Source organism: Micromonas pusilla (assembly GCF_000151265.4).
Source record: "Micromonas pusilla CCMP1545 genomic scaffold MICPUCscaffold_6, whole genome shotgun sequence".
NCBI classification, from domain to species: Eukaryota; Viridiplantae; Chlorophyta; class Mamiellophyceae; order Mamiellales; family Mamiellaceae; genus Micromonas; species Micromonas pusilla.
Window position 1 is genome coordinate 51,216 of NW_003315887.1, and position 14,143 is coordinate 65,358.

General features: G+C 64.8%; 10 protein-coding genes across 10 annotated transcripts; 5 read left to right on the forward strand and 5 right to left on the reverse strand.

Moving 5' to 3' along the window:
• Nucleotides 1-18: 18 nt before the first annotated feature.
• On the reverse strand, nucleotides 19-1,064 carry MICPUCDRAFT_49610 (uncharacterized protein). The gene has a single exon (XM_003059320.1). It carries the CDS (start codon nucleotides 814-816, stop codon nucleotides 109-111), a length of 708 nt encoding a protein of 235 aa, XP_003059366.1. The 5' UTR covers nucleotides 817-1,064; the 3' UTR covers nucleotides 19-108.
• A 223-nt stretch (nucleotides 1,065-1,287) lies between these two features.
• MICPUCDRAFT_40043 (uncharacterized protein) lies at nucleotides 1,288-1,809 on the forward strand (the record flags this gene model as incomplete). Its single annotated transcript, XM_003059024.1, has 1 exon — nucleotides 1,288-1,809. The coding sequence occupies one exon, from the start codon at nucleotides 1,288-1,290 to the stop codon at nucleotides 1,807-1,809; it is 522 nt and encodes a 173-aa protein (XP_003059070.1).
• A 715-nt stretch (nucleotides 1,810-2,524) lies between these two features.
• On the reverse strand, nucleotides 2,525-2,872 carry MICPUCDRAFT_40044 (uncharacterized protein; the record flags this gene model as incomplete). The annotated part of the gene is made up of 1 exon (XM_003059321.1): nucleotides 2,525-2,872. The coding sequence occupies one exon, from the start codon at nucleotides 2,870-2,872 to the stop codon at nucleotides 2,525-2,527; it is 348 nt and encodes a 115-aa protein (XP_003059367.1).
• A 526-nt stretch (nucleotides 2,873-3,398) lies between these two features.
• MICPUCDRAFT_40045 (uncharacterized protein) lies at nucleotides 3,399-5,161 on the forward strand (the record flags this gene model as incomplete). The annotated part of the gene is made up of 2 exons (XM_003059025.1): nucleotides 3,399-3,860; nucleotides 4,031-5,161. The coding sequence occupies 2 exons, from the start codon at nucleotides 3,399-3,401 to the stop codon at nucleotides 5,159-5,161; spliced, it is 1,593 nt and encodes a 530-aa protein (XP_003059071.1).
• A 104-nt stretch (nucleotides 5,162-5,265) lies between these two features.
• Nucleotides 5,266-6,554, forward strand: MICPUCDRAFT_47443 (uncharacterized protein). The gene has a single exon (XM_003059026.1). It carries the CDS (start codon nucleotides 5,303-5,305, stop codon nucleotides 6,443-6,445), a length of 1,143 nt encoding a protein of 380 aa, XP_003059072.1. The 5' UTR covers nucleotides 5,266-5,302; the 3' UTR covers nucleotides 6,446-6,554.
• Nucleotides 6,555-6,638: 84 nt separating this feature from the next.
• On the forward strand, nucleotides 6,639-7,920 carry MICPUCDRAFT_69338 (uncharacterized protein; the record flags this gene model as incomplete). Its single annotated transcript, XM_003059027.1, has 2 exons — nucleotides 6,639-7,283; nucleotides 7,468-7,920. 2 exons carry the CDS (start codon nucleotides 6,639-6,641, stop codon nucleotides 7,771-7,773), a joined length of 951 nt encoding a protein of 316 aa, XP_003059073.1. The 3' UTR covers nucleotides 7,774-7,920.
• On the reverse strand, nucleotides 7,881-9,558 carry MICPUCDRAFT_49611 (uncharacterized protein). Its single transcript, XM_003059322.1, has 4 exons — nucleotides 9,457-9,558; nucleotides 9,125-9,239; nucleotides 8,800-8,885; nucleotides 7,881-8,628 (listed from the first exon to the last, which is right to left on the reverse strand). The coding sequence occupies exons 1-4, from the start codon at nucleotides 9,487-9,489 to the stop codon at nucleotides 8,071-8,073; spliced, it is 792 nt and encodes a 263-aa protein (XP_003059368.1). The 5' UTR covers nucleotides 9,490-9,558; the 3' UTR covers nucleotides 7,881-8,070.
• A 530-nt stretch (nucleotides 9,559-10,088) lies between these two features.
• On the reverse strand, nucleotides 10,089-11,633 carry TOC64-1 (chloroplast envelope protein translocase family; the record flags this gene model as incomplete). The annotated part of the gene is made up of 3 exons (XM_003059323.1): nucleotides 10,089-10,208; nucleotides 10,314-10,682; nucleotides 10,824-11,633. 3 exons carry the CDS (start codon nucleotides 11,631-11,633, stop codon nucleotides 10,089-10,091), a joined length of 1,299 nt encoding a protein of 432 aa, XP_003059369.1.
• A 107-nt stretch (nucleotides 11,634-11,740) lies between these two features.
• On the forward strand, nucleotides 11,741-12,556 carry MICPUCDRAFT_58533 (uncharacterized protein). The gene is made up of 3 exons (XM_003059028.1): nucleotides 11,741-11,840; nucleotides 11,974-12,063; nucleotides 12,184-12,556. The coding sequence occupies exons 1-3, from the start codon at nucleotides 11,763-11,765 to the stop codon at nucleotides 12,469-12,471; spliced, it is 456 nt and encodes a 151-aa protein (XP_003059074.1). The 5' UTR covers nucleotides 11,741-11,762; the 3' UTR covers nucleotides 12,472-12,556.
• A 34-nt stretch (nucleotides 12,557-12,590) lies between these two features.
• Nucleotides 12,591-13,752, reverse strand: MICPUCDRAFT_17773 (uncharacterized protein; the record flags this gene model as incomplete). The annotated part of the gene is made up of 2 exons (XM_003059324.1): nucleotides 12,591-13,289; nucleotides 13,447-13,752. 2 exons carry the CDS (start codon nucleotides 13,750-13,752, stop codon nucleotides 12,591-12,593), a joined length of 1,005 nt encoding a protein of 334 aa, XP_003059370.1.
• Nucleotides 13,753-14,143: the final 391 nt, after the last annotated feature.

A 14,143-nucleotide genomic window follows, 5' to 3' on the forward strand; every position in this document is an offset into this window, starting at 1 on the left:
AGTAGACTCTAGCGGAATACCTGCAACGTGGTAGGTTATTTTTATTCCACCCTCATCAAAACAATTCGACGCGGCGCGCCGCGCTCCGCCCTCGAGGTCGACACGTCATCACTCGACCTCGCTGAGGTAATCCGCAACCTCCGCGGTGGTCAAGACCCTAAACTTCCGATCCTCCGCGACAACGCCGATCTCGATGTTCTCCGCGCTGATCTGCCCGTCGAACCCTTCCTTCAGCGTCAAGATCGCGGTGTGAATGGCGTCTTCGAGCTCCATGTCCTCGCTGTACCGCTTCTCTAAAAACGTCTTCGCGTTCGTCATGTTCTTCCCGATCGCGCTCGCTTTCCACGCGAAATACGAACCCGACGGATCGACCTGATACAGCTGCGGCCCGTTGCTATCGAACCCGGCCATGAGCAGGGACACCCCGAACGGCCGCACGCCGCCGCGTTGCGTAAACTCTTGCATCACCGTCGCCGTCTCTCGCACGAGCTGCGAGCACGGCACGAGCTCCTTGTAGGTTCTGTAGTACACCTGCGTCTCCTTGCGCGTCTTGCGCGTCAACACGCGAAAGTCCGGTCCCATGCCCGAGTACGTGATCCCGATCTCGTCCGTGAGCTGCGCGATCTTCTCCACCGTGGTCTCGTCCACGAGCGTGGTCGGGAGCTTCTTCTCCGTGGCGAGGACGACGCCGTTCGTCGCGCGGATGCCCAGCGACGTCGCGCCGGCGCCCACCGCCGCGAGCGCGTGCTTGATCTGCACGAGCTCGCCGCTGCTGTTGAACGTCGTCAGCGAGTAGTTGGACCGCGAGTCCGCCATCTTTCACGTAGTATTCGCGTCGCCGACCGATCGCGCGTCTTCTTCGCGCGCTTCGCTTTCCCTAAAGCGACGACGACTTATTACTCGCGACGAGCGAGATCCGCGCGCGCCGCGATCGGATGGATCTGAGACGCGCGGAGCGAGCGCGTTCGTGCGCGTCGACGCGGTTCTTCGCGCGCGATCGCGAGTCGCGCGTGCGTAGACGACGCGAGCGGGGTGATCGGATCGCCGGCGTGCGCGAGCTGACGCGCGCGCGGAAGTGCGCGCGACGGCCTGGATGGATTGCGGGGAGTCGACCGTCCGCGTCCTGTCGTTCGTTCAAACCGCGACGAGTGCGACTCGCACAAAAAAGTTCATCGGTCAGTTGAAAGGGGACGCGATCAATTGTTGAAACCAAGTGTGGGTGAAAAACGTTCGCATCTGATAGTGCGGTCGGCGACGACAGGCGGAACGACGTCACTTCGCGCCGCGATGGGGAGGTCACGGAGCGAGAGCTCGAGCTCGAGCGGCGACTCGAGCTCGAGCTCGAGCTCGAGCAGCGCGTCGCGTCGGAGGAGGAAGCGCAAGCGCGAGAAGAAAGAGTCCTCCTCCGCGAAGAGGAAGCGGTCGTCGTCGTCGCGCGGGGAGAGGAAGAAGGACAGCGGCGTCGGGAAAAAGCGACGAAGGTCGTCGAAGGCGAGGGCGGACGACCGCGTCGCGGAGCGTCTGAAGCGGACGATGGCGTCGCTGACCGCGCCGCGAGCGTCGGACGACGAGAAGCGTGCCGCGGCGCTCGAGAAGCACGCGGACAAGCTCTTCAAGCGCGCGCGGCTGCCGGACGAGTTCGAGCGCGACCGACGCGACGTCCCCGCGCGCGATCCGACGAGGCTCTCCGCGGTGATGCGCGGCGCGAAGGGGGCGATGAGCGCGGCGGAGGCGCGCGCGTACGATCTGCACATGGAGCAGATGAGAGGCGGGCACGGCGGCGCGGCGAGGAGCTTCACGACGTACTGACGAGCAGAGGAGAAGAGACGAGAGCGACGACGGGACGGATGAGACGCGTCGGCGGTGGTGGTGAGTCGTCTCACACAGGTTACAGTAGGTTGTCTTTCTATCTTACACGTAGCGTAGTCCACGATAATAGACTAATAATAAGGGGGGCTCACACACAGCGCGCGTCCATCCATCGCGTCATCACAAGAACCCCGCGACCGCGGCGACGCCTCCCGAGACGGCGAACGTCCCGAGCTCCTTGCACACCTTGCACCGGTTCAAAAACTTCTCGTACTCCAACTCGTTCGCGACGTCGCTCGGAAGATTCGTGTCGTCGTCCGCCCCCGGCGCGACGCCGTGATAGATCTTCTTCTTGATCGCGCGCCGCGCCTCTTTCCTCTTCTTCCGCATTTCGTTCAGAACGCCCGAGGTGACGCTCTTCTTCACCGCGCCGAGCACGTGCGGCATCAGGAGCTTATTCGCGAGCGGCTCGATTAAGCCGTGCCACGCGATGAAGAGGACGGCGCCCTTCATCGCGCCCTTCGCGGCGATCCGCCACCTCGGCAGCTCGACGCGAGAGAAGTCTGTCGTTTCGTTTCGTCACGTCACGTCGTAATTGTGGTCGTTGGTTGGCGCGAGTGAGACGTGAGCGAGCGGCGTCGGCGGAGAGCGCGAAGAAGAGACGCGAAGAAGAGACGACGGACGCGGGAGAGACGGAGCGAGAAGGGGAGACGAATCAGATCGCACATGTCTGCGCGAATCCCCGGAATTCGTCTCGATCCAACACCCCGTCGTGGTTCGAGTCGTACTTCCGTATGATCTCGTCCACGCTCGCCTTCACCTTGGGCAGATTCCCCTCCCCGCCCACGTGCTCGTCGAGCGCGAGGTACAGCATCTCCATCGCGGCGGCGAGCTCCGACTTCCCGAGCGTGGCGTCTTTGTTGATGTTGCATCGATCGAACACCTCGTCAACCTTGGCGACGAACTCCTTGCTCAGGATGAGGTCGATCCACAGCTCCTTCTGCGCGGCCGCGGACTTCGAGGCCTTGATTTCGCCCAAGGTGTTCTCCGAGAAGCCGCTCATCGCGCGCGAGAGGTCCTTCTTATCGGGCATCCACCCACGTCGCGCGCGCGACGGAGGACTGATCGATGCTGACTGTTGGAATTGCGGATATCTTTTCGGTGACTTCTCGCTCGGGACCTCTTCTCGGGTGCGTTCATATCAAACGTATTTCACCCATCATTCGGTTTCAACACTTGATCGCGTCTCCTTTCAACTGACCGATGATGAACATTTTTTGTAGGAACGACCCTGACTGCCTGAGCGACCTGCTGCCAGGTCAGCGTCACGCTGCAGGCCGCACCCTCCGCGGAGGACGGATGGACGGTCTGCGCGCCGCGTCACTTCACGCGACGCCGCGTCGCCCGCGCGATCGTCTGAAGATCGAATCGGGGCCCCGTCGCGTCGCGGGGTCGGGTCCTCTCGCGCGGCGCGACGCGAACGGCGGCGCGCGTCCGTCGTCCCGTCGTCGTCGGGCGTCCCCCATCGTCGCGGAGCTGAGTAGATAACGAGACCGGTCGATCGATCGGTCGATCGAACGACGCGGACGATGACGACGCTCTCCGCGCTCGCGACGCGGTGGACGACCGCGCCCGCGCCGCCGCCCCGCGCGCGCCCCTCGCGACGACGCCGCCCCGCGCCGCGTCGACGCGTCGCGCGCGGAGGAATCATGGAAGACGCCGGCGTGACGTCCGCGGATCTCGGACGCGAGCTCGCGCCGAAGCTCGCGACCGTCGCGTCGGACGCCGCGGCCGCCGCCGCCGCGAGCTCGGACTTCTCCAGGCTGTTCCCGGACCTCCCGTCGGACGTCTTCGGCGTGAGCGTCCCGGGGACGGCGAAGGCGATCGCGGACGCGGCCGCGCCGCTGGCGAAGGATGCGTACGCGTACCTCCCGAGCGAGTCCCAGGGCTTCCTCGAGCGGTGGTGGAGCGAGGAGGTGAACAGCGGTTTCACGAAGGCGCGTTCTCCTTCACACCGGTCCCCGTACGACCCCGTCGGCGTGGTGAACGCCGTTCCTCGAGGACGGACTTTACTTTCTCTCCCGGCGCGCGTTTCTCTCCGCCCATCACCCCTCGCTTTCGATCCCGACACGCCTCGACGCCTTTCAACTCCGCTTCTGACGCCTTTCAACTCCGCCCCGACGTCGCTTCGTACTATGGACCCTCGACCCTCGTCGCTCAGATCACGGGCAACGCCGAGTACGAGCTGTTCCTCGCGTTCCTCGCCTTCCTGTGGCTCACCTCGCGACCGGGGCTCATCCCCGGGTTCTTCGACGCGTACTTCGCGAACGCGATCGACGCGGTGTTGTTCGAGCAGAAGTTCAACGCGTCGGACGTCCGACAAAAGGGAAAGCTCGGCGACGGCAGCTTCGGCCAGGTCAACCTCGCGACGGACGTCGCGACCGACCGAGAGCTCGTCGTGAAGAGCGCGCGGTCGGTGCAGGGCGCCGCGCAGCTGCAGATCGCGGAGGAGTACATGAACCGACGCGTCCGACGCGCGCCGCTCGTCGCGCAGGGGTGCGCGAAGTACCTCGGGTCGTTCGACGTGGTCGAGGACGCGGCGTCGCCGTGCCTGGTGTGGGCGTTCGAGGGCGACGTCACGCTGGAGGAGCTGATCGTTCGGAGGGATTACCCGGAGTGCGTCGAGGAGGCGATATACGGCCGCGAGCGCGACGAGAGCGACGATTACGCGAAGCGCACGAGCGCCGTCGCGAAGAGCGTGCTGCGAGGGCTGCTGTTCACTCTCGGCGGGTTGCACGACATCGGCATCGTGCACCGGGACGTGAAGCCCGCGAATCTGGTGTTGATGGGACGACGGTTCAAGCTCGTGGACTTCGGAGCCGCCGCGGATCTGCGCGTCGGCGTGAATTACGACCCGGAGCAGAGCCTTCTGGATCCGTTTTACTCCCCGCCGGAGAACTTCATCATGCCGGAGCGGATTCCCGCGCCGCCGCCGCTGCGACCGCTCGCGGCGACGTTCGCGCCGCTCGTGTGGGCGGCGTTTCTGCCGGACTTGTTCGACTCCTTCTCCGCGGGGCTGGTATTCCTTCAGATGTGCGTGCCGCAGCTGCGGGGACGGAAAGTCATGGATCCGAACGGGTCGTTCCGGTCGAACCTCGAAGACGCGGGGTACGATCTGAGAAAGTGGAGGAAGAAGGTGGAGCCTCTCGGGTGGGATTTCTCCGCGTTGGACGTCGGCGGCGGGCTCGGATGGGACCTCGCGTGCAGGCTCGTGTGCAAGCGGAATTTCCTGCAGAGGGGGCGGTTAGGGTGCAACACCGCGCTGTTGCATCCGTTCTTTTGGACGCCGTGACGTGGGGAGGGAACGGAGGGGGAGAGGGGGATTATTTATTGTATCGCTTACGAAAGTAAAACATAACAACGACACCGATGAGATCTTCGATCACAAATGGCGAGCGCGTCGTCGACGGTGCCCGCGCTCGCCCGCGTCCGAATGCGCGCGGCGGTGTACGACCACGCCGCGCCCGAGGGCGTGAAGGTCGTCCAGCGCGCGGCGCCGTCGTCGCCGCCGCCGCGCGGGAACGGGAACGAGGTCCTCGTCCGCGTCCGCGCGTGCGGCGTCAACCCCGTCGACGCGAAGGAGGTAGTGGGCGACAAGCTCCCGGGATTCCTCCGGCCCATCGCGCGACGGCTCGTCACGAACGGGAAGACGTGCGGGTTCGACCTCAGCGGCGTCGTCGAGAGCGCGCCCGCGGGGTCGACGTTCCGCCCAGGCGACGAGGTCTTCGGCGCGGTCCCGCCGCTGCGAGGGAGCTTCTGCGAGCTTGCGCGCGTGCCGTCGAATCAGCTGTGTCGAAAGCCGAGCGCGCTGACGCACGCCGAGGCCGCCGCGCTCGTCCTTCCCGGTCTGACTGTCGTGCAGCTTCTCTCGCAGCACGGGTTCGAGCCCGGTCAGAGGGTGCTCGTGATCGGCGCGAGCGGCGGCGTCGGGCACGTCGCGGTGAAGGTGCTGAGAGCGTTCGGCGCGGGGAGCGTGACGGGGATCTGCGGCGAGCGAAACGTCGCCTTCGTGAGAAGCCTCGGCGCGGACGACGTCGTGGCGTACGACTCGAGGGAGAACCCTAACCCTAGTGGTGTTTACCCTAAAGGTGGTGGTTTAGGATCGCGAGACGGCGACGGTCGCGACCGCGTGATGGACGCGCTGGCGGCGATCGTGGAAAAGAACGGCGCGCCTTTCGACGTCGTCGTCGACGCCGTCTCCAGCGGTGACGCCGTCGACGCGGCGCACGCGTACGAACGCCGCGTGTTAACGCACGACAACCCGCCGTTACTCGCGACCGGCGCGAACAGCGATCCACACAACTACGTCACGATCGGCGCGAAGTTTAGCGGGTGGGTCAAAGCCGGGTTGAAACGCGTCGCCGGGGTGAACGCCTTCCCGCCGCGACGCGAGTTGTTTTGGATCACATTTCCAAACTGCGCGAACGACCTCGAGACGTTGCGCGCGCTCGCGGACGAGAAGGGTCTCCGGCCGTCGATCGAGACGGTCGTCCCGCTGACGGACGACGGCGTGCGAGAGGCGTTTCGGAGGCTGAAGAGCCGGCGGACGCGAGGGAAGATAGCGATCGAGGTGTAGAGGACGCGCGGGACGGGCGGCGGCGGCGGATGGGTGGAGCGGAAGCTGAGGCGCGTTCTCTACAAAAAATGTTCATCGGGCAGTTGAAAGGAGACGCGATCAAGTGTTGAAACCGATCTCTGGGTGAAAAACTTTTGTATAGAACGCACCTGAGAGGGGTCGTAGAAGAGCTGCAGTGCACTGCTGTGACGGAATGGCAGAACGAAGTCAACACCACCGTCAGTCGTCTCTCGCGCCGCGTCGTCGTCGCCGACGCCCCGCCGTCGCCATGGGCGCGTGCTCGTCGAAGAAGAAGAAGCCCGCCGCCGCCGCCGCCGCGCCCGCGGGCTCGGACGAGCCGTCTCCCTCCGGGGAGACGCCGCTGGAGGCGTTGATGCGACGCGGCGTCACGACGATCCCGAACCTCCCGCCCATCACGACCGAGAACCGCGGGATCGAGCGCAGGCTGACGTCCGCGCCGGTGCGAGCCGTCCCGGTGAAGTTCACCTCCGAGCTCGCGGACCGCCGATCGATGTCGCTGTGGAAGAAGAGCGCGCTCGCGATGACCGCGTTCGGGGGAGCCTCGTCGTCGTCCACGTCGACCGGCGTTGGGAGCGGGAAGAACGCTGCTGCGAAATTTCGCAGGAACGACTCGCGCATCGCGGGCGCGAAGGAGAAGCAGCGAGACCTCGAGCGCGCCAACTCGAACGAGAGCGTGAAAGGCCACGCCGCGGGGGTCGCGCTGCTCGAGTCGCGCCTCCGAAGCATGCGCCTCCGCACGGAGCGAATGGGCGACGACGGGAACTGCCAGTTTCGATCGCTCTCGTTCAATCTCTTCGGCTCGCAAGATCATCATCAGGCGCGTTCTATACACTGGTCCCCATACGACCCCGTCGCCGTGGTGAACGCCGATCCTTAAGGACTTTTGCCGTCCTCTCTCTCCGCCCAAACCTCGCTTTCAATCCCCGACCGCGACGCCTTTGAACGCCAACTGACGCCTTTGAACTCCACCCCGACATCGCTTTGTATGGAACAACCCTCAGGCGGTGCGCGACGCGTGCGTGGACCACATCTCACAGCGCGCGGACGAGTACGCCATCTTCTTCGAGGACGACGCGGAGTTCAGGGCGTACGCGAGCGAGATGCGGAAGCCGAGGACGTGGGGCGACGAGCTGACGCTGAGGGCGTGCGCGGACGCGTTTCGATCGCCCATCCACGTCGTGCAGAGCACCGAGGACAACTGGTACCTGTTGTACGAGCCCGCGGAGGGGAGAGGGGAGAAAAGCAAGCGGTTGTACGTGTCGTACATCTCGCCCGTGCACTACAACTCGATCGTGCCCGCGGAGTGATCGAACGATCGATCGACCGACGCGCGCGCGACTCCGGGGTTGATGTTGACGTAATTTTTACGATCGCGCGCGCTCGTGTCGAGGCGAGTCTTAGGCGAGGCGACGCGGCGATTGATACGTAGGTGTATTGAAAAAGAAATGTCTTATTGAAAACGCAGTCGTACTCGACCGTAATACTCGTACTCAAGCACATAATAGTATAATAACAGGTGGTACAACCGGCTGGTTCTTTTTACATCGTTATTAGTCAGGTGGCAAGTCGCGCGACGCGACGGCGAAAGCGATCGAAGAGATGGCTTACATGTCCATGGACCACGTCATGCGGAGGGACGCGTTGTTCGTGTCGACACCACCATCCTTGGACACCGGCACGACGAGGGAATACTTGTCCTTCGTGACCGTCACCTTGCCCGCGCCGGCGTCGTTGACTTCGAGGCCGAGGCCGATGCCTTCGATGCCGCTGTAATCCGCGTTGACCTTGTGCGAGAGCGACTTGTCGGATCCCATGGACGTGCGGAGGCGGAGCGCGACGTCCCCGTTCTTGTACCCGAGCGAGAGGTTCGCGTCCTGGGTGTTCAGGTCGTAGTTCACGGAGCCGGTGAGGTCCGCGTTCACGTCGCTGAGCGGGAGCGCGACGTCGATGCGGCACGCGTCGTTCTCAGACGCCTGCGCCTCGCCGTCCTTGCTCTTGCCGGAGAACGCCTTGTGGCCCTTCTTCGCGAGCGTGAGCGTGACGTCTCCAACCTTGTCGACGTTCGTCTTGACCTGGAGGCCGGCGATGCCGCCGTTGCCGAGGGACTCGGTGGAGAGCGTGAGGTCGCAGGCCTGGCCGAGGATGTCCGCGGACTTGGAGATCTGGAAGAGGAGGAGGAGGAGGAGGAGGAGGAGGTCAGATTCGATCGATCGACTCGCGGCAGAGCGGTGGGTGGAAAAAAACTCGGAAGGGTCAGGTTCGGTTCGTTCGAACCGTGAACCGCGAACGAGGGTTTAAACGCGGAGGGGTCGCGGATTGGTTCGCGCGCGCACCGAGACGTCGATGTCGTCGAGGTTGCCGATGCCGGAGAGCTGGGACGCGTCCGTCAGGTTGGTCTTGCCGTCCTTGAGCGCGGCGCCTGCGAGGGAGGAAGGAGGGAGGAAGAAAGCGGCGGGAATCGCGTCAGCGAAGGTTCTTTTCGGGGAAAAGAACAAAGAACCGCGGCTGAGCGGAGCGCGATGGACGGCCCGGAAAGACGCGTCACGAAGCGCGAAACGTCGCGCGGACGCGCGCCGCCGCGGCGAATGCGCCTCAAAACGCGCCGACGAACGCGATTCGTGACCGCGGGAGCGATGATGCGCGCGTTCGGGCACTCACTCGGGCGGAAGCCGGGGTTCGCGTTGAGGGTGATGCGGCCACCCTTCGCAAAGTCCGCGGAGGCGGTGAGCGAGAATCGGTCCTCGACGACGTTACCGTCGCCTCTGACGTTGATCTGTTAGAAGAGGAACGAGGAAGAGAATGTTAGAGGAAAGCCTTCAGAGTGTTTTGGAGGGGGGCGGGGAGGTCGCGGAAGCGCGCGCGCGAGACGCGCGGGGTATTCCGCGCGGAACCCTCCCACAATTAATGTGGATAATTATTCGAAGGTGTTTTTTTCCGCGCGGGAACGGCTCGCGACGCGAGAGAAGAAAACGCGCGCGCGGGGAACGTACGCGGCCGGCGAGGGAGACATCCATCTGATCCATGTTGAAAGTGAGGGTTTTTAGGGGAGTGAAGGAAAGAAGGTGTGTGCGAGCGTGTGAGCTGCGCGTGTGACGGATGAATGGGACGCCGAGTGAAAGAACGCGTCCTTTTTACAACTTTTTCCGTGGCCATAATGCGAGTTTCGCGAGAAGTGCGAAAAGATAAAAACGCGACGTACGCGTACTTCATACTGTTTGCTCGTACGAACAGAGTACGAAATGACGCACGAAAAACCGTTGTTTTCGCGAAACTGATGGTACCCCTCCGTCCGCGTCAGCACGCTTTTTCGCTGACTGTACACGATATTCGTGACAGCGCGGCGAGATTTGATTGGCTGCACAAATTTCACAGCGGCACTCTTCGGCTTCAAATCGGCCTGCAGCGGGTCCGATACGATCGCGGGCCCGTTTCAACTTGATCGGAGGTGCAGGGTTTCGATCTGCGGGAGCGCAGGATCTCACAGCGTGCTTCGCGCGCGCGGCGAGGACGGGAAAGAAGAACGAATGGAATGGATTACAGTGGTGGTTTCCCCCGTCCTCCGAGGCGCGCCCTCGCCGCGCGGTCCCCTCTAGCTCTACGTCTACCCCCCGCCGCGCGCGCGCTAAAACAACGCGCGCTCGAGCGACACCGTCAGCGCGAGCAGCTCCTCGTCCCTCCCGCGCGCGGCGATGAACGACAGCCCGACCGGCGCGCCATCCGCGGTCGCCGCCGGAATCGACACCTGCGGCGGACGACGAGAGAGAGAGAGAGAGCAGCGATTGGTCAGTTTTTTATGACGTGGACGATCGTGTGGTCGACGAACATCGAAGGAAAGAGCGCGAAAGACGATTCGCCGACCGAACCGACGCGCCTGCGGCAGTCCAGCCATCCCCGCCGCGGTCGTCAGCCGCAGCTGCCGCGCGCGAAACGCCTCCGTCGCCTCCGCGCTCGCGCCCGTCTTCAGCGCGGGCGACGGCGCGGACGGCAACACGATCACACCGCCGCCTTCGAGCATCGCGTTCAGGCGTCGCGTGATCGCGTCGCGCGCGGCGTTCGCGGCCGCGATCGCGTCGGTCGCCGCGCCGCCGCCGGCTTCGGCGGCGGCGAACCGCTCCGCCACCCCGGGGCCGAACGACGGATCCGTCTCCTCGATCCACGCGCCGTGCTCGAGCCACACCTCGCGCGTCTGGAGCGTCCGGAACGAGTCCCACCACGCCTCAAACGGCGGGACACCGTCGATGGCGCCGCCGCCCGAACCATCTCCCGAACCATCTCCCGAACCATCTCCCGAACCATCTCCCGAACCATGATATACGCCAAGCGTCTCCTCTCTCCTGTTCTCGAACAGCGCGCCCACGGGCTCGAGGTCGCCGCCGGCTTTCGCCGCTCTCTCGATCGCCGAAATCAACGCCTCGCGCGTCCCCGCGTCGCACGTCGCGAACGCGTCCGTCGCGACGATCAACCGCTTGAACCCGTCCGCGTGAATCGTCCCGCTCGGCCGGTCGGGCGGCAAAAGCGCGGCGCCGCACGCCATCAACGTCGCGGCGTCGCGCGCGAACCAACCGACGCAGTCGAAGGAGCGCGCCAACGCGACGCAACCGTCGACGGGAACGCGGCCGTGCGAGGGACGGAAGCCGTACACGCCGACGTACGACGCGGGCACGCGGACGCTCCCGGCGGTGTCCGTGCCGAGGGCGACGTCGACGTGCGCGGCGGCGACCGCGCACGCGCTCCCGGAGGAGGACCCTCCGGGAACGCGCGAGGGATCCGCGGGGTTGGACGGCGTGCCGTAGTGCGCGTTCTCGCCCTGGAGCGACCACGCGAGCTCATCCATCTGCGTCTTCCCGACGCAGGTCGCGCCCGCGTCGAGCATCGCGGCGACGCACGGCGCGTGCGTCGCGGCGGGCGTACCGCCGCGCGTCCGGAGCCAGTCCGGGTTGCCGCATCCGGTTCGATGCCCCGCGAGATCGAGGTTGTCCTTCACCGCGAACGTGAGCCCGGACAGGACGCCGCCCGCGCCCTCATCAGTCGCGCTCGCGCCGCCGCCCTTGATCTCGACGCCGTGGCAGTGATCCACGAACGATCCGCCTTTGCCGGTCTTCGGGATGGAGGAGGAGGAGGAGGAGGAAGCGAACGCGGCGAAGGACGCGCGCGCGACGCACGCCATCGTGGCCGCGCCGTCGTCAAATGGGACGACGACTCGAAGCGCGTGGCGCGAAACTGCGCAACGCGAAGAAAAACGTGTTCCATTATCCGGCGCCGCGAACGTGGACGGCGACCCGAACGTTCGATAATCATGGCGACCGCGTCGCGTTCTGCGTTCATCACCGGACGCGCGCTCTCGCGCGCGGCGCCGACGCGCGCGAGAAGGACCGTCAAGGCGCGTCGTCTCGCGCGTCTTCCCTCCGCGCGAACCGTCGTCGCGTCCCGTCGCCCGATCCATCCAACCGTCCGATCGTCGTCGCTGACTCCGCCTCCGCCTCCGACCCGACCCGCCCACACCGCAGGCTGGCGTCGTTCGCGCGGCGAAGGAAGGCAGGCAGTCTCTGTTCGTCACCGTCACGGTCAAGGAAGGGAAGATGGACGAGTACAACGAGGTGCGACGCGGCCCCCCTCGAGCCCGCGTGACCATCCGATCCGACGCGGATATCCTTCCCTCTTAACAACCTCCTTATTCATCAGTTAGTACCTCCGAAAACCAAAACGCCTCCGCGCAGCTGATTCAAGGGCACATCACGAACTGCTTCGCGAACGACCGATGCATGTACTTCGACTACGGCATCCCCGTGGACGGCGACCCGAACGTCGTGCACCTGTACGAGGTGTACGAGGACGAGGCTGCGTACAAGGAGCACAAGGCGAGCGCGCACTTGAAGGATTACGTCGAGAAAGCGGAGGCGCTGACGTCGTCGACGACGACGATGAAGCTCCTGACGTTGGCGCAGTACGGCAGCGTGAACTGCAACTACGCGGGTGAGTGCGAGCTCAGCGGGGAGTGGGACTGACGAGAGGGAGGACGCGAGGACGATCGCGAGTTCGTGTTGCGTTGTGACTATCCTGAAATTTCAGTTAAGATCGCGTGTATTCTTCTAAGTATAATGGTGAACCCGCCGAAACGTTTCGATCAGCGAATGCGAAAGTAATCGTTGTCGAGGTGATGCACGCGCGAGTACCCGTCCTCGCCGCCGGTCGTGAACGACCGTCCGTCCGGGTTAAACGCGAGCGCGTTCACCGGCCCGAAGTGCCCGCGGATGCTCCCGATCTCTTCCTCGTACACCTTGAAGTAAATCTTCGAGTCAAACTTCCCCGCCTTCGAGCTCGTCGTCGTCACCGCCATCGCGTCCTGCCCGCCGCCGAGGACGATGTGATCGAGAATCGGCGAGATGATCGCCGCGTTCACCGGCCGGTCCGCGACGTACGTCTTCAGGCACTCCAGCGTCTCCGAGTCGAACAGCTTCGCCGTCTTATCCAGCGACGCGCTGACGAAGTGCGTCTTGTCCTCGCTCAAACACAAGTGCTGGATCTGCTTCTTGTGGTCCCTCGCCTCGAGCTTGATCTTCCCTGTCTCCACGTCCCACGCGCGGATGACGCCGTCCTCGCCGCCGGTGAGGATGGTCTCGTTCAGAGGGCCCCAGAGCGCGCGGTTGATTCGTCCCTCGACGCCGTCTCCGAAGGACGCGACGATCTCGTTCGTCTGCTCCTCGCGGTTCGCCGCGACGTTCACGATGTGAACGCGAGCGGGGACGCCCATGAAGGGGTCCGTGGAGATGCACATCTTCTCGTCGCCCTGCGCGAGCGCGACCGCTCGCGCGGGTTGATCGAACTGAGGGCCATTCCATACGAGCGAACGTCGGGGCGGAGTCGAAAGGCGTCAGTCGGAGTTGAAAGGCGTCGAGGCGTGTCGGGATTGAAACCGAGGGACCCTGGGCGGAGAGAGACGCCGGGCGAACTCCTTAAGGATCGGCGTTCACCACGCCGACGTGGTCGTATGGGAACCAGTGTATAGAACGCGCCTGATGCGTGAAGTAGCACGTGCCAGTCTCGACGTCCCACATCTTGCACGTGGTGTCCGCGCTGCCCGTAACGAGCGTTCTCGAGTCGTGCGTGACGTCGCACGTCCACACCGCGCCATTGTGTCCGACGTACGTCCCGACGCGCTCGCCGTCGTCCGCGTACCACAGCGTCGGGTGGTGATCCTTCGCGCACGTGAAGAGGAGGTCGCCGTCTCTGTTGTACTTGATGAACGTCAGCGGGCGCTCGTGGCCTTTGAGGAGGATCGGGCGCATGACGCCGCGAAGACGTCGCGAAACCGCGTCTCACGAGGCGAAGCCGCGAAGAAGCGCGGATCGATCGATCGATCTACGCGGGAAGAGCGCGCCGGGGTGACCGCGCGTGTGCTGCGCGCGCGTCGGGAGTGGGAGCGCGCGCGCGTCCACGACGACCCTAAATCTCGCGATCGGCGCTCGCCGCCTTTTTTTCCGCTTGAATCCGACCGCCGTACGCGCGTCAGTCAGAACGTGCGCGTTTCCGTACTACGGCGGGTCCGTACGCTCCCCGCGCGCAGGACTCCACCCTGCTACGCCTGCGACTGAATCCGCCCCGAGCGGTCATCTGAGAGACGCGCGACCGAGGCGGTGCGCGACCTCGCGAGGGCGACGACCGCGGACGGACGTCGTC

Coding starts and splice junctions, on each gene's coding strand:
- MICPUCDRAFT_49610 (XM_003059320.1), bottom strand. CDS start 816: ATGGCGGACTCGCGGTCCAACTACTCGCTGACGACGTTCAACAGCAGC.
- MICPUCDRAFT_47443 (XM_003059026.1), top strand. CDS start 5,303: ATGCGCGCGGCGGTGTACGACCACGCCGCGCCCGAGGGCGTGAAGGTC.
- MICPUCDRAFT_49611 (XM_003059322.1), bottom strand. CDS start 9,489: ATGGATCAGATGGATGTCTCCCTCGCCGGCCGC. Junction 8,886..9,124: donor GAACCCCGGCTTCCGCCCGA/GTGAGTGCCCGA, acceptor CCTCCCTCGCAG/GCGCCGCGCTCAAGGACGGC. Junction 8,629..8,799: donor TCGACGACATCGACGTCTCG/GTGCGCGCGCGA, acceptor CTCCTCTTCCAG/ATCTCCAAGTCCGCGGACAT.
- MICPUCDRAFT_58533 (XM_003059028.1), top strand. CDS start 11,763: ATGGCGACCGCGTCGCGTTCTGCGTTCATCACCGGACGCGCGCTCTCG. Junction 11,841..11,973: donor CGACGCGCGCGAGAAGGACC/GTCAAGGCGCGT, acceptor CCCACACCGCAG/GCTGGCGTCGTTCGCGCGGC. Junction 12,064..12,183: donor AGATGGACGAGTACAACGAG/GTGCGACGCGGC, acceptor GCCTCCGCGCAG/CTGATTCAAGGGCACATCAC.